This window comes from Pyrgilauda ruficollis, unplaced genomic scaffold (genome assembly GCF_017590135.1).
Source record: "Pyrgilauda ruficollis isolate IOZ18807 unplaced genomic scaffold, ASM1759013v1 scaffold10, whole genome shotgun sequence".
Lineage (NCBI taxonomy): Eukaryota > Metazoa > Chordata > Aves > Passeriformes > Passeridae > Pyrgilauda > Pyrgilauda ruficollis.
This window is the reverse complement of record NW_024508101.1, coordinates 9530811-9556787: the sequence shown is the minus strand read 5'-3', so window position 1 is coordinate 9556787 and position 25977 is coordinate 9530811. Positions and strand designations below refer to the sequence as shown.

Genomic DNA, 25977 nt, shown 5'->3' with positions numbered 1-25977 from the left:
AAGACACACAAAGTACTGACATATTCTGCAGAGGAGGCCCCAAAGAGAAAATAACTCATTTTGCTGTGCCCATCACAGGGTCCCTGGAAGGGCATAAGGAAGCAAACCTTTGTGGGTTTCTAAAGTTCAAACACACTTTGCTCCTAAATAACCATTTCTGGACACATTTTTTGCAACAACCAAGGTGGAGAAAAAGTAACCCTCACATTTCTAAAAATCAACACCATGGCTGAGAGATGAGAATGATAAACACAAGGGAATGTAAATTCCTTCCCTATCTAACCATAAACGGCTCTTCCCATGCACCTGCACCCTCTGGAACACAAACTAATGGCATTGAAAATTGCACAGATTCTTCTGCTTAGTTCATAGCAAATACTGAAGCTACAATCCAATAAACTCACTGAAATGTCTCAGCAAATTAGATAATCATTTATCCCTTCTAATTGCATTTCTGGAAGCCAAATGCACAGTGATATTTTTTAACTGCCTTGAAAGGCCAGTGTTATTCCAGTGTGATGGCCTGACAATATAACCACAACCGACCCTTGGGGCCTCTTGGTTAAGACCCACTTTGTCCACTTTTGTCCAGGAACAGAGATCAGCAGGATTTTTACTTTGGAAGGAGAACGTGATGGCAAGGCTATGTTGGAGATGTACTGCTATAGCACAGTTTGTCTCTTGGGACCCCCTGCATTTATAAGCAAGGTGTTTTTCACACATTCCTACATTCAGTATCCACCCACACTCCCTTTTTTTTACATGTACTGCAACACCAGCAAGATGATCCTCCAAGTTATCTCCCACATTATCTCAGTCAGCTCCCACCTGGGATGGCCCATGGCTCTACAAAAACAAGACTGCAGTGTCCCTGCGACCATGGGAAATTGGTCATCTTCCTTCTCCTCTATCAGCTGTTCACTTTAACTAAATCTTTTTAGACTTTCCACTTATCACCTGGCTGTCCACTAGATCAGAGCTTGGGAAACCACTCTTCAATCATCACTAACATAAGCTACAAAGTGGTCTCCAGAAGAGGTTTAGGGTTATGTCATCAAGTCTAAGGTTCCCCTCAAAATGTGGAGTTATTTTACTACAAAGATTCTCCAGAAGACATTAGTTAACCTGTTTTAAGCCTTCTCCAGAGAATCTTTATTCCCTTCCTGTTTAATGATCAAACACATCTTTGTCTTCCCCTTTCTTTCACAGATACCTCACAGAAGACAGCTTGCTTTTTACTAAACCTTCCAGTCACTCTTCATCACTCACACCCAATTCAGTTGTAAGAAAACATAGCACCACAGCTTCCAGGCACACAAAGGCATCAAAGGCGACAGACACTTGATTGTATTATTCACGTCCAAACAACAGGATGTATATGAAAGGCCGAGTTATCAAGAAAAAGTACACACATCTGAATTCAAGAAAAATGAACAAGCACAACAGCTTGTGCCAGTGGCCCATCAAAAGCTGAGATATGAACAAGTTTGGAGAGAGCCCAGGGAGGTTATTTTACTGGTAGGAAGGTATATTCACACTTCTGCCTGAGTTCATGCCATGAATGGAAAAATGCTGGCTACTTTATGAGATGTAAATTAGAGCTGTTTGTTCAAGGATTCTTGGATTAGGACAGACAACTCCATGACGTATAAATGAACGCACCCTTGTGAATAAATTACATCAAGTTTAATTACAGTCCTTTATTGGACTTGTGGCTATGCAGCCACATAGAAATATCAGCTTATAAATATGGAGATGGCACCGAGTACAACAGAGACGACTCCTCTGTCACCAAGAGGTCTCTTGCTATGGCAGCAGTGCACCTTTTGCAAAGGAGGGATCAACAGCTGCATCACTCAGACATCACTGTCATCTCGAACTCACACAGGGACACAATCCACTTTAGCACCACTCTTTCAGCCTCAAGGGCTGGGAGCTCATAGGATACTATTACACTGAATCAAAGCAAACGTTTGCCGCTTTTCCCACCAGAGCTGCCTTCTCCCAGAACAGCCATTTCTCATGGTTTTTCACTCAAGGTGTATTTGCCTGAGTCTTTTACAGCCAACAGCTCTGTTAGGTCAGAGGTATTTTATTTATTTTATTATCAGCCTCAGTTAATCACAGTTGTTTAAGCCCTGGTCTTGCAGGTTTGTATAAGTTTGTGGTGTGATGCCACAACCTTCTAGCTTCCTCTGTCAAGTTACATCTCTTGTTAACCCTTCAGAATCATTCGAGACATCCATCTCCAGCTGTTATGAGTTCTTGCATTGGGAATGGAGCCTGGGGAGCCAAGGGTCTTACAGAGCTCTCCTTTGCTCTGCCATGGGATCCTACAAGAATCTTCAGACAGTTTTTCCAAAGAGAAGGCATTTGTCTCAGAGACACTCCGTCTAACATCAGCACCTAAAAAGTGCTTTCAGACTATGGGAGCAGAAGTGTCTTAAAATCAGAAAGAATAGGAGTATAGGCATCTCCTGGAGCAAGAGACAGCACCATGGATGTGCTGGAGTCCATGACTGGAAAAGCTCCCTGGGGTAGAACAGATTTGCATTTTGCCATGACTCATTCCTTGAGCTTAAAGACAGCAACAGAGCAGCGGAGGCGTCTTGTTTGATACAGAGCAGCACATATTCACGCCTTGGGCAGGATCTACACTGAAGAGCTCACTCAGCATCATCCACATCTGCATGGTCACTCCAGCAGTGGGGGGAGCAGCTGTGACTGTGGCCACACTGCTGGATGCAGAAACTCATCCCTTGTGCCCTTACATTTCCCTGAGCTGGTCTGCACAGGTCAGACATGCACATCTGCGTGTGTGTGCACATCTGTGCCTGCACGTTGGTGGGTGGGTCTCAGCCCCTAATGGATCAAAGCTCTGCTGACAGCTTCAGCCAGCTGCTAAACTTCGCTTTTGCAAACTATTCATACTTGAAAGGCAGAAACACAATGATCAAACAACTGTGTCTGAGCAGAGCTACAAAACATGTAGCTCAGCAGGAAGCATTGATTTTGGATACCAGGATGGAGAAGTCAGATACTCTCCCTCTGCTGCCAATGACAGCTGTGGGAGGAAGGACACAAAAGCTGTGTGCTTCAAGGCAGCCAAGAGGGGATGTCAGGCTTCTTCCCCTTCTACCCTCCCTGCTGATAACAGGGGCTGAATCACTATCTCATTCAGAACCCAAAGGTTTCATCATGCACCCTGGAAACAAAACAACAGGTGGGGAGGGAGGTCTATTAGAGGCTATTTGCAGTAAAACAAATCACAAGTCAGACAGGTGCGAATTTTTTGCATCAAACCTCTTGGCACAAGCTAACACAAAGCAGACAATAAATGTGAGACAGCCCAACATCCCTGAAAAGAGGGTGATGTCATGCACCTCCCTGGTAGTACTCACTTGCTGGGCACCCCAGAGGCAGCTCCTCCACAACAATCCAGATGGACAAAACCAGTGAGGATCACGTGCTTGTACAACAGCACATTCAGATCCACAGATTTTGCAGAGTGTGTGAACAACCAGGTCAGATCCAGGGTGCTAAACCTGATCCCTATATCCCCAAAGCTCACCTTTTTGGCAAAGAGCAAAAACTGCAGCACAAGAAAGAGCACAGCCCAGCCTCAGCTGGGAGCCCAGCCTGGTAAAGGGGGTGAAAAGGTCTCTAATGTCTTGGGCTGCAGCTACAGCAGAACCTCTGAAGAACAGGGAATAAGGTACCTTGAATGACAGAGCAAAGAGCTCCGTGAAACAGCAAGAAACAAAAAATTAAATAAAAACATAAAACTGCCTTTTTTCACTTCACTGCAAACCCAGTGCACTTATCACTTCAAGATGGGGAGGAAAGGCAGCACTTTCCTGCCAGCTAGGAAGAGCAATATGGTTTAGGAAAGAATGAAATGCACAGCAGAGATTTAATCCCCAAATCAAATCCAGGCTGCAAATGCAGAGAGGATTGCTCCCAGTCTCCAGGAAGCAGCAGCCAGAAGAGCGTGAATGCTGCCGGGCGGGCAGCGCAAGGGCGAGCACGGGTGTGACACATCAGAGCCAGGCAAGGCTGCACTGCCAGTCACTGCTTTTCCTCCAGGCTTGGCAAGAGGATAAAGCAAAGCCAGGCAGATTTCAGTACATCTCCCTCGTCCCCTGGGACAGCAGGCTTTGTTGCTGCCTGATTAATAAAAGGAGTTTGGTGCGTCGCAACATGAACCAAGTTCACCCACAACAGAGGATTAAAAAACCATAATGCCATCACCTTAATTTTTAAACCCTGTTTGGAAACAATCAAACAAACAAAAGGCATAACAGGCTTTTAAAATCTCTCTTAACCTGCATCAAGACAGCTCTTTTTCCTGTGCCAGCCTCTTGTCATTGTCCCACAGACATAAGCACCAGGTACTCCTGTTCCACCTTGCCTCTGCATTGGCTGAGCAGAAAGGCTACAACACAGAGACTGGTCTGCACAGCAAGGACGAGCATTTCATGTTGCAGACACTTTCCCTGCCATATGAGTCTACAACTCCCCCATGTGCTGTTTTTCTGGGCTGACTTGGAGACACCAAACCTTCAGCACATGCTAATGGAGCCATCAGAGACTTCTCCAAGAAAGGCTGTGCAGCAGGCACTGTGTACTGCCACATTGCTGCACCTTTGGCACCCTTAGGGAGGACAGGCCACAGTGGTAATCAAAGGTGGGAAGAGAAATGAGCACAGGGACATTAAGTTCCAGCCTAAAGAAAAGAGAGAGATCAAGCCATGCTAGGACTTGACCTGTTTAGTAACAGAAGACACCTATATTGTAGTGCGCAGACACTTGAGCAGACTCTAAATCCAGCCAGCAGCAGCACTCTAAATCCAGCACTGGGAGCAGCTGAACTCTAGGGCTGAGGCTCCACCACTGGAGGAGTCACTGCTCCCAGTGTCCTCAGGGTGATAGAGAGCAGTTAATGCCGCTGCTCCCTTCTGCACTTTTCAAAGCCTTACACAGCCAAAAGCAAGAGGGATAAACTGCAGCACCTACCTGCTCCTCAACTAGAGCTCTATCTTTGTGGTTCAAAGCCTTGTCTTTATGGCCAGTTTATACAGCTGGGCTTTGCTACAAGAAAATCAGTCAAAAAACATTTTGCAGGGGCCACTTATTTTGACCTTTCCCCTTTCTGCACCTATACAAAAGATTTATCTTTCAAAGAGGAATTAAAAACAAAAAACAAAAAAAAAAAAAACCAAAAGAAAGGGAATGGGAATGGCACTCTCACACAGACACACACTCCCTTCCTCCTCCTCCCAGACCAGCCGCAGCCTGGTGCCAAGACGTTCACCTGGGGTGCGAGGGAGGCCGCGGTCAGCCGACGAGTGCAGAAATGGCAGTGACAGTAAACCATGCCCAGTGAAGAATGGGAGATATTACAAGGATGATAGTAAATATCTAAATGAGCCTCTGAGGAGAGAAAACAAACCAAACCATGAAATGTTCAGTAGCAGCACCATCAGCATCCAAGGGCAAGGTCTCTAACCTCTCTGCCGGGCTGTCAGGCTCAATAAAACGGACGAGAGGAGGGGAAGACAGAGTTTCCGTAGCAAAGATGCCTCCCTGGAGCTGAAGTCCAAAGCCATTCAGAGGGTCTCCCCTGAGGACCACCTCTGTCGTCTCCGTGTGGACTATCTGCCCGCCAGGACCCACCGTGCTGGAGGCCAGTGACACTGAGAGGATGAGAGAGACAGAAGGTCAGGGCAGCCAGAATAACCTGGTCAGCAGACCAGGTCAACAGAATAACCTGGGCCCAGACCTTGGTCTAGTGACCAAGGATGAGGGAGGCACTGACAGTGCTGAGATGAGTAGCTCGATCCCAGCTCTACCCCGTTGACAACAAGGATGGCAAGGCAAGCGTGCATGCCCCTCCAACCCAGCCTGGCCCAGGACTGCTCTTACGTGAGCTCTTGTGCTCCTTCTTCTTCTGCCTCCTCCTCAGCATGGTGGTGCGGGGGCTCATGGGGTGGGAGCTGCGAGGTAGCGTGTTGGAGTTCTGGCACGGGAATCCCTGCGCGTTCATGGTGGGAGACGAGAAGTTGGCAGCCACCAGAGCTGGGGACACACAGAGGGCGTTAGGGACGTGCACAGGGGGCTGCAGCAGTGGTTCACTCACTAACAGTGTCACCAAACACCTCATGGGTATGGAGCAGCTCCTCCTTTCCAGCTCCAGGGTGCAAGACTCATGGAATGTTTGCTTCCAACAGTTTGGACACAGTGCAATGTGTCCTCTTCACTATCTTACGGCCACAAGGCAAGAAACCTGGAGCAGCACAGAGCCCACTCCTGACAAGAAGGTCATCTACAGATTTTGAAGTAGCCATAATCCTGCTGTTAACAAGCAGTATGGCACTAGGGCTGAGCTGGATGAGCTGCATCACATTCCTACACAACACCAGAGACATCCTTCCCTGTCCCAAAGAAACTCATTTTTGCTGTATGAAACCAGGCATGGGAAGGTGGGGTTACAAGATGGGTGCATGGGTCTGCCCAGCACACTCCTCTTGTCCCAGTTACCAGATCTGTGTGTGCTGGGCTGCAGATACTGATTTTGTACCTCAGCACTGGGCTGTGGAAGCAGAACTAGATGACTGAGGAGCAAACAAGTGACAAGCCACACTATGGGTCTGAATAGTAAGGAAATGGAGGGGCACAACAAGAACAAACACGGGCAGGATGAGGGCAATGCCATGCACTGAGGTTACATTTGCAGTAATCCTGTCCAGATGTCTGGGTCCAAGTGGGTGTCTTGCAGTGTCCAGGGTGGTGGGTGTGACAGTAGTTGACACAGGGGTCCCAGCAGTGATGGTGGTCACTCTTCTGCACCTTGACTGATGGCATCCAGGGGAGCAGAAATTGCCACAGGCAGGAAGGAGAAATGAGAGAAAGAAAAGGTAAGAACCATAAGCCAGGAGATTGCAGAAAAGAGCTTTATACTGACTCTGAACTAGTCAGGACCCAACCACAGCATGTCAAGCAAGAGCAGCAAAAATGCAACCCCACATAACCTCATGACACTTGATGCAAAGTGGCAGAAATCCACCCCTTTCCCACAATAAACTCTGCATCCAGTGCCACCAGCCTGACTCAGCCATGCTGGCAGTGCACACATGTCATTACCATTTGCAGTCTGTTGTGTGACGTGCAAAAGCTCCATCCAGCCAGGAGTTTCCTGCAGAGGCCATCAGCACTCTCTGACAGCACCAGGGAAACCTCCTTGTGCTGTTTCCCACCTCGCTGCCAGAGCTGCCCTCCCTGTGACAAGGCTCAATGTCTTCCCCATGTGCTGTGAGCACTTTGCTTGGCTTCAGCATTTGGTTGTTTAGTGGCTGCTCTTGCACAGGAATGCACACATGGATGAAAGAAAGGAGTAGCAGAGAGCCACCTCCAGCTCACCACAACAAAAGGGGGTTTATACACCACTGCTTAAATTAAGGAGGCCAGCAGCACAAGAAATATGCCAATGCTGTGGCAAACAGCAAGTGAAAGCATAACACCAACATGGCAGAGCCTGTTCAAGGGCACAGCACTGCTTTAACTTCAACCCTAACCCAGCACATGCTGGCAAAATCTGTTGCAGTGTGACGTCCATCATCTGGAAACCCCTGTCCAGGAACTGCAGCTTTGCAACACCAAGTCACAAAGGCACAAGCCTCTTCTGAAGTGCCTCAAACAGTGCCCAGGCACAGGTCCCTTGTCTATTCTCACTGATGCTCCTTTTATCCCTGGGCAGCACAGGATCAGTTTGGTTTTCCTTGTCCAACACCAGGTGTTCTGTTCCAAATCTCTGCACCATGCTGCCTGAACCTGTTTTCCTCCAAGAGGAATTTCTGGCTAACAAACAAGATTTCAAGCTTTTTTATTCAGCTAAGCATGGAGAGCATCACCACATCCACACATTATCCCAGGGTTCTTCATCTCACAGCCACTTGCACTGACATGCCACAATCTTCCCTTGAAGGATGACATCTCCTCCTGCCTCTGGGTCCTCTGATCAGCAGGAAATGCCACCAGCACTGGCACTACCAGAACCTTCTTAGGGTGCAAACCTGGGAGAGGGACTTATTTTGTTTATTGAGCCCACCCAGAATCTCCTCTAAAGGTCATCTGTTAGTGCCTTGAACAGCAGAAATCCATTTCCTGTGTGTGTATCACAGGCATTACATCATTTAGGTCAGATTTTCTAGACAATATAGTGATTATATTTAGTCTTTGCTAAACATTTAGTGAGTTTAGCACTTAGTCTATCAAGCTTTTAAAATACACTTCCATCTCTGGGGTTTCTATTTTGTATATTTCCAAAAGTGAATTTTGAGCCAGGCAGCTTTTAAAAACAACAATCAAATTAGCTATAGCTAGACAAAAATAAAAGTTCTTAATAAAATTAAACACTTTGAACATAGGGGACAGAGCTTATGGGCATGTGTACAAAATAATTTAATCCACTTATAATAACTAAAACTCTCCCATTTGTCTATTAATTCTTAGCTTACATTAACAACAGAAAAAAATGTGCCTTTGAAACTCAGCTGTCAGCAAATTTGGGGAGAGAAGGCATTTTGGACAATTCTGTGAAAAAACCCCTACAACAGCTTTCCCCAATCTTTCACACATCAACCCTGCCTGAGGAAACCCATCCATCCCGGCACTGCTGCTGGGCACCATCTGCCGCCATTGATCCTGTGAGCAGGGCATAATCCTCCCACAAACTCTCCAAGTGCCCCCAGAACCACAGAGAAAGCCAACTCAGTTTGACAAATCCCATGCTTCAGCATTAGGCCATATTTTTTCATGGTAAGTGATCCAGCATCAGATCCCTCTCCATCTCCTCCAATCAGAAGCTGATTGCACAAGAAACCACTTTAAAAAAATGTAATGATGAACACCATGCATTCACAGGCTGAAAGGACTCGGTAATGCAAGTGCTGAACAGGGATGGATCTGCATCATATCCTATCCTCAGTTTCTTTCCCTAGGCTCCACTCTCTTGAGTTTGTTTTTGCAGGGTCCATGTTTCCTCACTCTCTCTGTTTGCTAAACTCAGAAAGAGCAGCCTGTGGAGTTTGCACAGCATCCTTCTCTATGATCCCTCACGTGTTAAAGAGTTTAATCAAAAGGGGGAACAATTGTTACATCCCTGAGTTTTCATACTCATGTGTTGCAATTGTTGTCCTAAGTTTGTGTTCTGTATTTCTGCCACAGCAAACCCATCTGTGCATAGGGGTTTGGGTAAACAGGCTCTGACCACACCGAGCTGTCCTTCCACAGAGCCTCCTTCTCCTGAGCAGCTGCTCAAAGCACATATTCTCAAGAAGATTAGGAGCAGGGCACTAATGGAAGGAGGAGAATACTTCATTTTAACAGCCACTGAAAAAGGATTATAGCTTTCCTTTTTTTTTGTGGGCACAAAGGTCAAGTCATCCATTCACTTTGTTAAACTGCTTTGATTCTGCACAATTTGGACTGGACATGTAAGGAATTTATTTCTAGACATGGAGATGGTTTTAGGTTTCACTGTAGCAATTTAAGAAAGGCCATAAGATATTTTCTTCCTTTCCCCAAACCTCCCTAGAAGAGAGTGGAAAGAGCAGATATGCCATGGGCTACTGTGCATCAGTATTATTAAAATGCATGTCCCTGAGAGACAAGAGATTGAAAATGGTGGAAAAAGGGACTGGTACTGAACAGTCACACCCAAACCATCTGAATTACAAGACTACCAGTACAGAGTGTAACAAAACTTCAGGCAAGAGCTGCAACAAATACACTAATACTGAGGCCATGGTCATAATGAAATTTATAGGAGAACCTGAGACAGCTTCTCATATGGAGAGAGGAACAAACAGTGGGCAACAAGAATGCTCACCAGGGTGAATTCCTAATGACATTTTACAGGCATTTTGGGCTTGATCTTACTGCAGCCAGAATTTACTTCCTTGGTATTTCTTTTGTATGAGTGATGGAAACCAGCAGCTACAGATGGGCTCACTCTACCCCTGGCTGCCCAGACACAGCTGCCTCTCAAGCAGGCTGGTCTGAAAGATGAACACTTGCATTCCAGCTTTGGAAGTTCATCAGGACCCTGTCCAGCTACTGAACTCATCCTTTACAAAGCCTTAACAGGAATCAGCAAATAAAAACTGAGCTTAGAAATGTATTTGCCAGCAGCAAGGTTGTTTTCCTCCCTCTTGATCAAAGTCTCTTATCTGAGGCACTAAGGAAGTGGCTTGCACAGTACACTGCAAAACTCTGGGATTCCCATCTCCAATTTCCCTATTCAAGCACAGATGTTCAGATGTTGCCTCTTTTCCTATTCACATCCTTGAAGAACATCATCTAATCACATACATTTCATCAAAACATCCATTTTTTTCCCTCTACAGATGTCTCTCTTCGGAATCTGTTGCCAGCACTCAAAAGCAAGAACCCTTTGTAGGGACCTAAAGTGAGTTTTGAGGGTGACCAACAGTGTAGGCACAGAAGACACACCAGTTTCTGGAGGCTTCAAAGGCAGCCTGCTTTGGTGAACAGGTAATATCTCCAGCTTGACATTTTCAGAAGTGGCAGCTAAAAGCTGAGTTGCCTCTAATAAGGAGCAGTGCTCTGTGCTTGTGCCATCAATGGAGAGAATGTGGTCACCAACGTGCAACGCGCCACATCTGCAAAGGGAACAGCAGGAGAGGGAATTACACACACAGACAAAATCCATGTCCTTTCAGTAAGGGGAACACACACAAAATTCAACTGCAAATTAGTGGTCAAATTCTTGTTAACTTCTTTTCATATACATTTTTTTTCATTCCAATTTGAACCTCAGGTTCAAGCATTACCCAGCTAGGATGGTTGTCATGGTCTGACACTGGCCCAATGCCAGGCACCCACAACAGCTGCTCACTCACCCTCCCCTTCCAGAGCTGGGCAGAGGAGTGAAAAAAATATTAAATAAAGGGTTCATGAGTTAAGATAAGGACTGGGAAAAAACACTCCTAGGGCAAAACAGGCTCAACTTCAAGGCACAAAGTGAGTTTATTACTAACAAAATCAGAGAATAATGAGAGGTGGAAGCCCTTAAAACACCTTTTCTTCCCCTAATTCCTCCCTCCTTCCCACTGACAGTGCAGGAAGACAGGGGGTGGGGGTTTTGGTCAGTTCATCACCCGAAGTTTTCTTCCACTGCACAGGGAGAGGAGTTTTTCCCTTGTGAGACTGTGGAGTCCCTCCCATAGAGACAATTCTCAGTGAACTTCTCCAGCATGGTTCCAATCTCACCAGCAGCAGTACTCCCACACCTGCTGCAACGTGAATTCCCCCCACGGGCAGACAGTCCTCCCAAAACTGCTGCAGGATGGATCTCTCTTCCCACGGGGTGCAGTCCTCCAAGGACAGCCTGCTCCAGCCTGGAAGGGCCCTCTCTCACCACTGGGTCTCCCACTGGATCACAGCCTCCTCCAGGCATCCACCTGCTCCAGCAGGGGCACCTCCCCCAAGGGCTGTGGGTGGATCTCTGCATCCCCCATGGATCCCCATGGGCTGCAGGGGCTCAGCTGCTTCACCCTGGTCTCACCATGGCCTGCAGAGAAATCTCAGCTCTGGTGCCTGGAGCACCTCCTGTCCCTCCTTCTCCACTGACCCTTCTGTCTCCATGTTGTTTCCCTCACATGTTTTCCCCTTCTCCTCTTCTCTGCCTGGAATTAGCACTGCACGCAAAACTTCCTTTTGGTTTTCCTCTTAAGCACATTATGACAGAGGCCTTACCACCGTCTCTACTTGGCCCACTTTTGGCCAGCAGCAGGTCCATCTTTAGAGCCATCAGGGATTGGCTTTGCCAGACATGGTGGAAGCTTCCAGCAGTTTCTCACAGAAACCACCTCTGTGGCACCCCCTGCTACCAAAAACCAGACCACACAAAACCAACAAAACCATTCATGTTTGAGTCAGTGCTGTTGGTGGCCTTGCAAAAAGTCTTTTTAAGTTTGTAAGAGTGCCCCTCATAGCCAGTCTGGATGGCTAAGGGCTCACCCAGCAGTATAGTTAAGTCCTGGGAGCCAGGAGTTCAGCTCAGCAACACAGTTGAACACAGCTAGTGCTGCACAGCAGCCTGTCTGTGCATCCCCATGTAAAGGGTCTGGAAAAGGCTCCAGACAAAAGTTTCCACTACAGGCTTTAGCCCTTTCACAGCTCCAGCACAGTCAGACTTGAGGCTTTTAAAACTCAGCTTTCACATGCACTGAGTTACCTGCATTCCTGCTGAGCAGTGTCCACTGCTGGAGCATCAGATATTTTTAGCACAAACGGTGCTAAGAACATGTGGACATGAAGATTTCAAGGTAAGACTGAGAAGAATGGCTTGTAACTAAGAAGGGGGCAAAAAAGCAGCAAGAAAAGGAAAAGCAGAGCTAGGAACAGCCTGTTCAGATCTGTACCTGTCCACCACGCTGGCTGGCTTGATCTTGTCGATGACAATGACCTGCTTGTTCCGGTGCATGGCTGTGGTCAGTGTGATTCCCAGCGTGGACCCTGGAGTCTTTGCTATTTCAACTAGTAAAGGACCAGAAGCGTTTGCTACAGTATCTGAAAAACAAGAGAGCACCTGAAGACACTTCTCATACAGCCTTTTCCATCTCTAAATGCAGGGGGTTGGCCAACAATGCTGACTTGCCACGTGAAGCAGCAAATCTTTACCTTGGACATCTATAATCCATGACACATGGTAAATTAACAAAGAAGAACACTCAAGAAGTAAAATTGTCTCTGCACAAAACCTACATGATAATGAAGAGTATTACAACAATTCACTCGTGGAAAGAACTCTCCTCTCTCTTTACTTTGGATTAAATAGCAATATTGAGGAAGAGATTGCTCAAAGGCTCTGCAAAAGTCACATCAATGGTATTACAAGCACAAAAAAGGAAGATCATAAGGACATCATTGTTTTTGGCTTTTTCCCAAACAAACCAAAATGAAAAGGCACAAGGGTACAGGATCCCACTATCTGAAGTACTCAGAAGTTTCATGGCTGATGACAAGCCAGTCAACTCCTCTGTGCTTCAGCACCAGCTTCAAAATACCACCCCAACTGCTTGTTTGAGCTCCTCCAGTGTGACAGTGGGAGTAGACACAGCACTTGAACCCCCTGCTCATAACAGCCTCCTCTCCCATCAGACAATACAGGGGAAATTTTTAAAAGATGAATCTCTGCAATAAGCTTAATAGATGCTGCAAATGAGACTATGAAACTCCTACGAAATCACACCTGTTAGCATAAGCCTGCACCAAACCTATCCATCTCTTCTGAGGAAGGGGGAGGACAAAGAAAGCCTGTGTTTCTGGCTGATTGGACAGAAATTCCCTCCAGCTCTGTTACACACATTTGCTTCCAGATTACCTAAAGCCATCACAAAGAGGTGGGATTCACAAATGTATTATCACCTTCAGACATCCAATAACCAGCACCCCCCATGTGTAGGTGACAGCCCCCACAAAAGCACTCGTGAAGACCCAGCCATCACTTCAAAGGAAAGGCCAGCAAAGCCCTCTGAGCACCTGATGCCTCCTCAAACCTTAATTATTCATAGTAAGGCTTTTCCCTTCCAAAGATACGCTCCATTAAAAATGCTGATGCTACTTGGCTCCAAACCTGATGCATGGCCCATTTTTGCTGTCTTATAAATGGGAACTTTAATGCAGATCTGGGAAGCTAAGCTGCAGCAAGGTCTTTTCTGAGATTTGTTGAAGATACATAGTCTCTGGAGATAGAAATTTACCTTGGAAATTCCCCTTGGGGATCAGACAAGGGATGCTCAGGCTCTGGTCTATTCACAGTGTCATTTTTCACAGGGGAGGAAGCAGGAGGAATGAGCCACGTTAAAGGTTATGCAGGCTTCACATAAAACACTGTTTATTCTCTGATGAAAAGGACCACTGGGGAGATCTGCAAGCCTGGTAAAAAGCACAGTCCCAGTTTAATCAAAAGATACACAAAGCACCCAGCTAAAGCCTGCAGAAGATGCACTTAAGCATTTGTTAGCAAAGGAAGCACCAAGAGACTGAGGATCTCTTCCAACAGCAAACACCAGGTATATGTCAGTTTTGCAGCCAGTTTTTTGTGTATGTCCAGCACATGTCCACTGAAGAAGGACATGGATTTATATCCCTCCACCTAGAGGGAAGAAGATAAGGAAAATAAAAAGACCTTGCTGAACCATCGGACCTTTCTTTGCAAGGAAAACACCTACTCCTCTCCAGTTTATCCAGCATCCAAGCTGCTCGGCTTTGCCAAGTGCTTCCCAAGGAAGTCTCAGCATGATGGTGAGAAGAAAGAGCCCCAGGACCAGGGTTATTAGTAAGACTGTAGGAAACCACAGTCACGCCTCCAGCCCATGGTCACTCCTCCTGCCACACACAGCAGGGCCACACAGGGCCACCTTGCTGTCCCTTTTAAATCTCATCTCCATCACAGACCACAGACATCTCCTCCAAATCCATTTTATAGAGGCATTTATTGAGAAAATACCAGCCAAGCCTCTATTAATTATTCTAGGAGAAGATTTGCCTCAAATCAAAGGTCAGGAGTCAGCAATCCAGCAATATTTGTGAGGTGTGATTAACACAGAGCTATTACATCCAAGCCAATTTTAAAAGAAACACGGAAAGGCCATGCAATAACTTTACTGTAAGGAGTCAACTGGCATTGTTGCACTGGCACCAGGAGGTGTTTCTGCACCATCATGCCCAGCTACAGCCTCCCAGGAGGACACAAAGGACTGTGCAACCCCTGCTCACACCCATACGCTTGCGGGGTACTCAGCAATATTGTGATGGATACAAGGGGAACAGAGCCTGCTCCAGGCTCTCGCTCACCCCAGTGCTGAAGATATGGGAAAGGTGATCACCCCAACACTCAAAACAGGGGGCTGGCAGGTGATTTCTAGAAGATCTTTCTCCCAGCAGCTTCTTTTGCAGGATGTACTGTGGGGGGGTTTCATTCTTGCACTAGGTTTCTGAGCCTCACTTGGTTTTGCTCACCTCTCTAAGGAGGAATGGCTCCTGTAACCAGCCTGGAAAGTGCAATTGCCTGGGGAATAAGCCAAGTGTAATGGTAGGGATCAATTTTTACTGCTGTAATGCACTTTGAGAGAGAGGGTGGAATAGAAAATGAGAAGAAGGGAAATGGAAAAGGAAAGGGAAAATGAGAAGAAGGGAAAGGGGGAAGAGGAAATGGGAGAGGGGAAAGGGAAAAGTGGAAATGGGAAGGGGGAAGGAAAGAGAAAGGGACATCCCTTCCAAATGCAAACAAAATAAACCCAAAACTCCTAGAAGAACCAAACTGGGGAGCTACCCCCTTCCTGACACAGCCCACCAGCTCTTGTCCCCTGCAGCTTTACAGGCTCATGGAGGCGTTTGACTTCCTGGGCCCCTGTTCAGGCTCTAGCCCCTGCCACTGCTCGGCAGACACTGTCACTCTTGTGGGACACTACCAGCCCTCCACTCAGTCTGCAGGAGAGCTCCACAGGCTTAAAAATCTTCAGCCTAAAACTGAATGGGTGGAGGGCAGCCAGAGAAGGGAGAGGAGGAAAAGGACACAGCAAACTGCTTTGCTCATCTGTCATCTCTGGCAGCAACCTTTCCCCTTTCATGAGTCAACCCTAAAGGCTTGCAGCCCAGATCCTTGGTACATGGCACACACAGATTATTTACAAAGTAACTACTCAAATACCATTTTCTGGCTGGTCAGTTTACTTGAGGTGATTTTTTTTTTTTTTTTTTCATTCTCCCCTGTTTTTCAAAAGGCCCATAAGATAAAGTGCAGTCGTGGGAAAGCATCTGTTCATTGCAAAGATCATCTGGCATCAGCAAAGGGAAGAGATTTTCCCAATGCCCCTGGAGGGTCCACATCCAGTTGGCACTCATTTAAAATGGAAATAGCAGATTATTTTAACTCCTTCAGTGACCTTGAGAAATCTTAGCCAACCTGACAAAAAGCCTGCCATGGTCCCAACCTAGGCCAGCCTCCCTGGTGAAATCCCTACAGGCAGGGGATGCCCGGTGGTGATGGCAGGCAGCTGCCACATCCCTCACACCAAGAGCAGGGCTGGCCCCATGCAGATCATCCCCAGTGCACAATTTTGGCTGGAAAACCACAAAGACAGCTGGGGAATGCCATGATTCAACACTCCCCCGCAGCAACCCTGGGCTCTCACCAAGGACAGATGCAGAAAAACAACTTTCCCTCCTCAAGGGTCAGCCCACACCACCCCAGCACATACAGCTGCAGCAGAGAGTGAGCACTATGTAAAAACCTCTTTTTTCCTGAGGATGAATGGGACAAACACCACTTCATTGTGGTGTCCCCAGCCCCTTCAAAATGGGAATTAAGAGTCCTTCCTTTAGGTTGAAAATATTCTACAGACTACATTCAGCACCAGCTCTTCCCTTCCCTCATCATCTTCCAGAGGCTGTAATAGTTGTGAACTGGGGATGATGTACTCATCTCCCACTGCAATTATTAGCTGCTGCCTGGCAAGACTGTCTGCAGAGATTGTTGTAAGCGACATGTTCTGTATCACCTTGCCTTAAAGAAAGCAGGACAAATATATTCCTTTACACGGCTGGAGAGAGCATTCTCTAGGCAAAAATTATCTAAGAAAGGGACAGGTTTTACATTTTTGGGAAGTATGTAGGTCTGATCCACAAATTAGCAACACAAGGAGAGCCATTACCTAAAACTCTGCTGTGCCTCCAAGTTCACTCAACCCTCACAGTTTTAGGTGAGAGTTACCCAAGAAGAAACACCTAGACACCAAATCACCTTCATGGCTATTTTTGCTCCAAGTCAGGTTTTAAAACAAGAAGCTTTCTGTAACATAGACACCGTGGACTGCAAAAACAATAAACCCCCCAAAGGCCCATTTCCCATGCACAATTAATTGTTCACTATTGTTCAGACTTGACAGCTCCATGCAAAATCCCTCCTTACCTCCATTTCCCCCCCACACTGGAGCAGCCTGTAAGGAGAGGAATGGACATCCCTTACTGCCCAGTTACCCCAAAAAATCATAGAAAGGTAGAAAATAGGTTTTGGGTAGTTTCTGCTTCCCATGGATTAAGTGTTTCCTCTTTACCCTGAGCAGTTTCCAAAGAGAAGCTGCTCCTGTGGTGTGGCAGAAGCCAGGCAGTGTACAGGCAACTGCCAGGCATCAGCTCTTCCTTCCAGCTCTTCCATGGAGAACTTGTCTGTGTGGCACACAGTGCCCAGCTCTGGGCAGCCACTCTGCCAGGGGAGAGCCTCTATGTCCATGCTTGTGGAGCTTCTACCAAAGGAAGGGGAAGTTTGTGGTGAGGAGACTCAATGGGAAGCAGAAAGCTCTCAGGGCTGTCACAAGGAGCTCCCTTATCCTAGTGCACATTGCATGGGTGAGTTCTGGTGTTCTCAGCTCTCTTTCCTCAGGGGTGACATGGCATCCAACTCTCTCAGCTTCAGATTCTTTTTATTTTCCTCCACACTGACAAATCAGAAAACAACCTGATATCACGGACTCCTGTTCCTCACTGAATCCTAGGCTCAGGCATGTTGGACTGGTTAGTGAGATCTGTGGAAAAGACTCCAACCTAGTCCAGCTCATGGCTCCAGGGAGGCAGAAACCCCTCTGGAGATGGATATGAAGCATCACAACCTACTACACAGCTCAACAAGCTTCCAGAACCAACACAGCTTCAAATTCTGTGGTAACCCTAAACTCATTAACTACGCTCCCCACAGCAACAGCTGTGTGTCACAAAACCAGCTCAAAATGACTTTACAGTAGCTAATAATAAATCCTTTCCCAGGCCTTGAAACTTAAAATCAAATTAAAAAACAACAACAACAAAAAACAAAACAAAAAAAAAAAAAAAAAACCACACACACACAAAAAAAAGCAGCCACCAAACCCTCAAACTGTGTAAAATCATTTTTAGAAATACTCATCCTCTGCCCTCCAGTAAATTCTGTCTTATTTGGGGTCAAGCATTTGATCACCCCTCATTTATTTCAGAAGAAGATCTGAAATAACATTTCTAAGAAAAGGAAGCTCCAGAATTAAGCAGGGTCAAAAATCAGATCCAAGGCCACAGCAAGTCTGCCTGCATGCAGCTCACTCCTCTGCTCACATTTAATAGTGCTATTTCCAGTGCTGGCAGAGCTCTGACTTCTCCTGTGCCCTCCCTGCCTACATTAGAAAATCCCCTTTTGCCCTCTCCTCTAAAGCCACTCATCATTCCTATCAAGACACATCACTGAATAAGGGCATTTCAAATGCATTTAACGAAGCCAGCGTTGAACTTTACCCCCTACATCCATGCTGGCAGCACATTGCTCAGCAATTTTTCCACTGAAACTGAGTATCCCAATTACTGTCTCTAGTCTCACATACTTTCCAGGCAGTCAGAGAAAAAAAATCTCATCACAACCATCTTGTCCTTACCCATGATGGTCACATCATACTCAATCTGGAAAAGTGCCTCCTGGCTGCACTGCCGCAGGATGTTGAGGGCATCAGCGTGGGTCATGCTGTGCAGAGGAATCCCATCCACGCTCAGCAGCCTGTCCCCAATTTTCAAGGACCCTTCCCTGTAAGAAGCCAAAGGCAATCCTCTTCTTTATGTATATATATTTATTTATATTTAGATAAATAATTTATATATCTTTATATAAATATCTATATTTATATAGATACATGTGCTATATATCTATATTATCTATATGTAAATATATAAACATATTTTATTTGCGTGTGTACACATACGTATGTGTGTGTGTATGTACATACACACACATATTAGGAAGTCAATTACTCTCATCCTGTAGGATGGAAGAACATTCCTTGGACAATAGTCTGGGTTATTTATAGTACCAGGCCCATCATATTGAATTATCAGCACGAGAGCAGATAGACTGGCTCCTGCTTTCCAACACAGCACCAGCGATTCAAGGACTAATGAAGGGGCTGCCTCTGCAGGAGCAGTTTCTGCCTTTAACTACAACATCAGCACTGGGCCAGCCTAGGAGCACCGTGCCCTCACAGCACAGGCACCACACCACCACTGGCACTGCACACCACCAGCATGAGAAGCCACCAGAAGGAGGACAGGGAGGGCACACATTCAGGGGACAGCTGCTGTGTGTCCTGTGAAGGCAGATGTGGAGGTGTGACACGAGCAGTACCTGTCTGCAGGGCCCCCTGGCCTCACGTAGGTGAGCACCAGCGGCCTGGACTTGTGCCAGTCTTCATGGGCTCCCCCTGCAATCAAACCAGGAAAGCCGTAAGTCACTGGAGATTTGAAAGTCTGAGCGAGAGCACTGAGAAAGAGACATTTATCACATAACAGCTGACACAGCCTGCCAGCAAAATCACTGCCCTAGATGAGGCAGCCGGCGGTCCTTAGAGGCAGCGGGGGATCCTCGCCAGGACATGCACTGACTGCTTAGCTGAGGTTTTTGTCATTCACCTTCTTACTTTTCCCACTTTCCACCTCTGCTTCTGCTTTTCACTAGAGAAGCTACTAACCTCTCAGCACAAAGCCAAAGCTGTTGCCTTCCTTGTAGAGGGACACTTCAATGGTCTTGGGAATGATGCCAGCACTGCTTTCTGGCACTAAACGGAAGAGAGAAAGACCCAGTTACCCCAGATAAACCTCTTCCAACCACAGTGCAAAACAGTATCAAAACTCATCCGAACAACACTGACATTAAAGTCCAGCCCAAAACCCATATCTTATTTTCCCTGCTCGGAAGCAAAAACAGCCCAGCCGGGACACAAGAACCTTTATCAGAGCCAACATCAGGTTTTAGGATGATTTCAGCAGCTCAGTGTTGTGCATCTCTCCTCAAATTTGTCTTGGTTAATACCCTGACATTCAAGTAAAACCATCTCGTTTATCAACTGGCTTTAATACATTCAGTTTTTCTGAAAAGCTTCTGCCACAGATAGAAACTTAAAAAAAACAGCAGCAGCATAAGAAATCAAGTCACTAGCTGACCTTAAAGAAAATGAAAACCCCAAATCCTCAATGCATAAAGTTGGTTTCTTTCCCTTACCTCTCATATTTTGGATTTTAAAAAAGATTAAGTGAATCCTTTAAACTGATCCTAGGGGCAATTCAATATTTTTATGTTAAATACACAGTACTATTTGTACAAAATAAAAAAAAGTACAAAGTAAAGAGGAAAAAGAAAGAAATGGTTTCCATCTCTTGATGTCCCCTACTAGTTAATTATTTACTGCACTACTGCAGTGGACAGTTTCCCAGTCTTCTCCACCCAGTACTGCACATGACATTTCAGCCTGGTCCACTCTGAAAATTTCTAATTTTCAAACCAAGTGCAATGAATGGCCACAAGGATAATCTGGAAAAAAAAGACCAAGAACTTGGAGATGAAGGGTGCCCTAGGAACTTCCACACTGCCATTTCCCTCGGCTCAGGAGGGGAGTTTCAAAGCAAATCTCCTCACTGTCCTCACTGACCACAATCATCCTTCCTGCCAAGCACCCTGAGGGTTTGCAACATGCAGCCAAATTGAGTTTAGCCCAGCCCTCAAGCTAACCCAAAAGACATGCAATGGAGGCATGGTACTGCCTGCAGACAGACAGCCCTGGGGACCAGCTACAGTGAGGCAAATAAACCTCCAAACACTGTCCCCACTTTGCTCCTACTGCTGCACACAGACAGCTAACAGGACACAGCCTAGAAATACTCCAGAAGGGAGTGCTCAGGGCACGGGAAGGCTCCCAGCCAAGAGGTGATACTCAAATACCAAGAAAAGGGTATAAAGTATCCACAAATGAGTTCAGAAGCTATCCAATTTCTGTCCTAAGCATTGAAGTATGAAGTGCTGCAACAGCCTCTCATAAGATCAGTGGGAGCTGGGAAACCTAAGCCAGTGTTAACATAGGATTTGGTTTATTGAAGAAAGAGATGATAGGACACAGTAGCCTGAAAGCTAGACTTGGACCTGCAAGATTTCTTTCAAAGCAGGAAATTACAGGGTGGGAAGAAAAAGTCAAACCCACAAACACAACCTATTGAATTGCATTGTATTTCTGCTCTTTGCCCAGGGAAAGACAGAGGTGGGGGGATGGTGAGCATACACAGCGATAACAAACACTCACAGCAGATAAAAAACCACAATGAATTGGAATCAGGCAATAATTGACAATTCCCTGTATTCTGCAGTGCTTCTTTGTTTGGACCATTCATAAACAGCCCCAATAATCTCACTGGAGAGAAGTCACTGTCTCAGTGTGCTCTTCCTGCTCATTTAAAGCTGAGGACATCTTGCATTGCTGCTATTGATTGAGCTGGCACCACTCCTTGGCTGGCAAGTTCAGTTTATCAGATTTCTCATGAGGAATATCACAAAGAATAAGGAATACAATGGAGAAAGGTTAAGAGTGGTCATCTCTAGGGAGCATGAGAACATGGAAGAGTTGAGGCACAGCTGGCTCGACCAGAGGGGTATGCAAAAGCTCACTAACATTTACAGCAGAAGAGAGAGGAACGATGGATACAGATTCATCTATTCCAGATTAGATTTTATTCTTTTGGGCTTTACACAGTTATTTCTATATTCAGTACTTTTTGTCTAAAGGCAGCAGCTACAGCAAAGCTCTGAAATGTAAAATATCTTCCTATCTGGGGCAAAATGTTAGATTTCATTAGTTTTGTTTTTCCTGTAATTTTATTTTTAGTTGTTCTATTTCTTCTGCCCAAGCATTGTCTGATTGATCTGGGTAAATGAATGAGTAATAACTGGGGCGGGGGGGGATTGTATTCACAATGGAAAGACTGTGATGAGAAACTGTATCGAGGAATTTGTTTTAACCAGAAACATCAATCATCAAAACAAATGGGGGCAAGAGTAATACAGTCTCCCATGACAGGACATTTGGACTTGGACTTGCCATCTTCTGCCAGGGCCCCTTAGCTGGAAAGCAGATTGCTTCAGTTTCCCTTCTAAAAACATGTAACACTTCAAAGAATCCTGAGGACTAGCAGCACTTGCCACAGTTCAGAAAAGGGCATCTGGCAATACATGTTTAGGACTGAATTAAACCTCTTGCAGCCACACTCCAAAAGGGAAAACGAGAAGCTGAAGCAACATCAGGAGGCAGATTGGCCTGTGCTGTCGAGTCACTCCGAGGCAAGACAGACCTAATCAGCCATCCCCTGCCAGTGTGCATGAGCAGGCACCCACTGTGCTGGAAAAAGTGCTCTGCTCTGACTGCACAGAGCTCGGCAGCCTCCACCGCCCGCGCGAGCAGACGAGGGCAATGGCAAAAGGCCCCTGGATACTGCCTTGGCCACGGCACCTCTGTACAAGCAAGTCCATCTGCACCCCAGGACAAAAAAGCAGCCAAGAAGAGAGAGCAGCATTGTCCGAGAGGCACCCACCGGCTGGAGGGAGTTCATACTCGACTTCCAGCACCACCCTCTCGCCCACGTTCTTCAGCAGGCTGATGATCTCGTCGTGCCGCAGCTTGGTCAGGTTAATGCCGTTCACCGACTTGATGTAATCCCCCACGTTCAGCTGGTCACTCCTGCAAAGAAATAAAATAAAAAGCAGTGGTAGCACAAAGTCTCCAGCTGGCTGGTAACTGTAGGACTTTCTGAACAAGCCAGCAGTGCTGGACTGATCTCTGCTGTCTGATTGCATGTGTCTGCTATCAGAGGGAAGTGCTAAAATTGAACCCATCTATCATTCTTGGTGGCAAGTGCTCAGATCTGTACATACAGCAACAATTGCAGTGTACGTATTCACAACCTCTCTGCTGTTGCTCAGTTCCTATTCATGTAGAGCAATCAGTCAAAGAAAAGCACACCAAGAGCTGTCTGAAAAAAATCCAGCAGAGAGAGAGAGAAAACATCTTTCTTTTTGCCTGTTTTCTGCAAAATTGTTCAATTACTCTTTCCTTTTTCCTGCTTCTTGGAGCCTTTCTTTGCCCATTCCTTTTCTGAGCCAATAATGTTACTTATACACTCAGTATTCAGAACAGATACAATATTAAACCACTTAGCTTGATCAAGATGTATTGTACCATGCAGCTCTCCTGACAAGGCTGCCTAATTTCACAGAACCACAAATATCCCTACAAAAATTTCAGAGCATAATTGCACAGAGCATAGGAAATAACTCAAAATAGAACACATTCTACTTCCTGAAGCAACAACTTTGCATTCTGGGGCACTTGAAAAAAGGGTCTTGGGTGCCAACTACTTTAATTATAACTCTATTCATTCAGTAGCTGGAACATGCAACTATTCCTCTCCATTCCTGCTGTGCTCTCTGCACCCCATTTCCATTTCTCACCTTGCAGCCAGTCCCCCTGGCCTCAGATTGGAGACTCTTGGCTTTCCATCTTTGTCTGTGCCACCTGAAATGGTTAAACCGAGGGTGCTTCCTTCTTTCTTAATCAGCTCCACGATTGTGACCCCTCTGAACTCCTCTGAAAGATTGAGAATAAAGACAAACAACTAGTGGAAGGCACATTCCCTCAATCCCAAGGACACCCTTTTCCTACAGGTAGTGGGAAACTAGATTTGAACAACTAGCATGAAGGAAAAGCCTCTGTTTATTTGAAGTTAAGTTGTAAAACAGAAGTGTGTCCTGGAAGAGCCACAGCAATGTTGGCATGCAGGTCTGGCAGGACCAAGGATGACAAGGCAGAGCAATATGGGCTTATGAGAGAGCAAAAACCTTGTGTTTCAAGGTGCTGGAGGCAGTAGAAAAATTCAAAACCAGGGTGATGGGAGCTCAGCAGTGGTCCAGGGAGACCACCTCAGGAACTATGTTTGATATAGAGGGGGGAGGGCATTGACAGAGCTGTCAGGTGGTCACAGTTACACAGGAGGAGGATGCTCCTGCAGCCAGGTCCAGGAGATGTGGACCTGCAGGTAGCTGCCTGGATGGACCAAACAAAGCGGATCCTAAAATACCATGATTAAAAAAATTATCATAGGACATCAATATATTTCGGAGATACAGAACACAATGTGGAGAGGGGTGAGATCATGCCATCATCAGGGGGGTGGAGGGGGAGGCATGACCTTCACTCCCTCACAGCAGTTTACAGGTCCAGGTCCAGGGGATGCCTGCCCCACACCTGCTGCACCAGTACTGCTTCTCTGGGTGCAGCAGGCAGTGCACATTTTACCTTTTCTAGTCCAAGACAACACTCCTGTCAGTCCAGCATCTACATATAAGCCCAAGCGTGTTCTAGTTTTGATCCCATCACAGATCATGTCTGAGTTTTACAAAAACAGGTTTCCTAAATGATTCCAGCTTTTGGGTTTGGCATGGAAAGGGCAGTAACTGAGCAGGAGAATCAGTCCTGAACTAAGGAAAAGACCAAGAGCTCCAAAAGACTTGGCAAAAGGCAGCTTTGCAATACTGCATACAACAGACTCACACTCTGCCCAAAGGGGGACTAGCCCTGGGGCAAATAAGGACGACATCCACACCTTGTCAGAGCCTCCTCTCAGAAGCTTTTACACAATTTGTCTATAGCATTATCCATCCACCTCCACTATCTCAATATACTGAAATCTTCCATGATTTTACAGGAGTAAATCAGTCACCCTCACACAGGGTGCCTTTCTCCAATGCTGTGAGGAGAGGTGGTGACTGGCACTGGCAGCACACAACAAACAGCAGCCCCACAGATGTGGACAAAAACCCCATGTTGCAAATGGTCCAGGTGCTTGCTTACACAATAAACTTTACCAGGCTTAAATGAGATGCTCTGTTTGGAGAGGGAGCATTTGAAACCTCTTGCACACTGACTTCCAGAGCAAGGCAGGGCCCCTTAGAGAGCATATTGACACAGAAGATCTATGCTGGTGCAGGGCCTCCTCCACCCATCCAAAACACAGGGTCTATTGGCATTGAGGTGCCTCATCACCAGCACTTTGCTCCTGTTCAAAGCCACCAGGACACCAGAAATTGCAGCTCACTTAAGAGTCCTGCCATGCACTACCTGTTTTGTAAAGCACTTCCAAGAATAATCTGTGCACTTGATTAATGTAAGTAGGGAACCTCTTTGCAATCCAGCTCCAATCTGGCAGGCGTTTAGGCACTGCTGGGCACCCATTTAATGTGGCACTGGCAGCTCCTTGTAAAAATGTCAGGTCCATAATACTTCTGCTCTTTAAACTCAGTTTTGATCCCTTGCCAACTGCAGTAAGTTAATTTTCAATTCACCTACCCAGGAACCCAAGGGCTGCCAGAACCTTGGAAGAGCTCGCCACCGTGCTGGAAAGAACAACATCCAGCACCATCCTGCAAATTTCCTCTCAACTACAGACATGACTGATCAACACAAATGGTGCCACAAGGGGAGATTATTGGCTTTTCAACGAGGCTTAATTTTGATCCTTGATAAGTGTTTAAAATGAGAACTCCCAGAGTGCAATTACCCATTGTTATGGGTTCAAGGAGAAATTACTTCTCCAAAAAAGGCAGATCCCTGACATCAACCAATCAAGGTCAGCCATAAGGAATTTTAACCCATGCTTCTATAAATCTACTGCCACTGTCACAGACCCACACAGTGTAAAAGTGAGCTGGTTAAGGAGGATCTGGTCCTTCAAGACATAGTCTTTAAGCATCACATATGAGCAGATTTGGATTTCTTCTACTGGCATACATGATTGGATTTTGCATCCCAGGGCAGGAAGAGCAAACCTGAATTTTTCCCTCCCTATTGAGATGCCTTGAGCTGGGGTTGTTGGATGCACTGGCTCTTGTGAGCCTTTCCCCACCAGGGCTGCACTACAGTGGTGTGTTGCAGTGGTGTGATGCAGTGATGTGATGCAGAATATCCTCTGGAACAAGTGCTGAATGACGAAGCAATAGCAGAAGGGCCCCGCCTCCTCCCCATTACCTAGAACACATTAAACCAACACTGTGACCGGGTCATT

At 46.2% G+C, this 25977-nt stretch overlaps 1 protein-coding gene across 1 annotated transcript in view; it reads right to left on the bottom strand.

Moving 5' to 3' along the window:
- GRIP2 (glutamate receptor interacting protein 2) overlaps positions 1–25977 on the bottom strand; it is a 257685-nt gene that overhangs the window by 33720 nt on the left and 197988 nt on the right. The window contains exons 3-12 of the mRNA XM_041465029.1: positions 23369–23504; positions 22453–22598; positions 19569–19655; positions 19226–19301; positions 18486–18631; positions 12447–12594; positions 10513–10682; positions 6729–6854; positions 5926–6078; positions 5510–5696 (exon numbers count right to left, since the gene is read on the bottom strand). Of these exons, the coding sequence (XP_041320963.1) occupies positions 5510–5696; positions 5926–6078; positions 6729–6854; positions 10513–10682; positions 12447–12594; positions 18486–18631; positions 19226–19301; positions 19569–19655; positions 22453–22598; positions 23369–23504 (1375 nt within the window). The remainder of the gene's footprint in view (positions 1–5509; positions 5697–5925; positions 6079–6728; positions 6855–10512; positions 10683–12446; positions 12595–18485; positions 18632–19225; positions 19302–19568; positions 19656–22452; positions 22599–23368; positions 23505–25977) is intronic.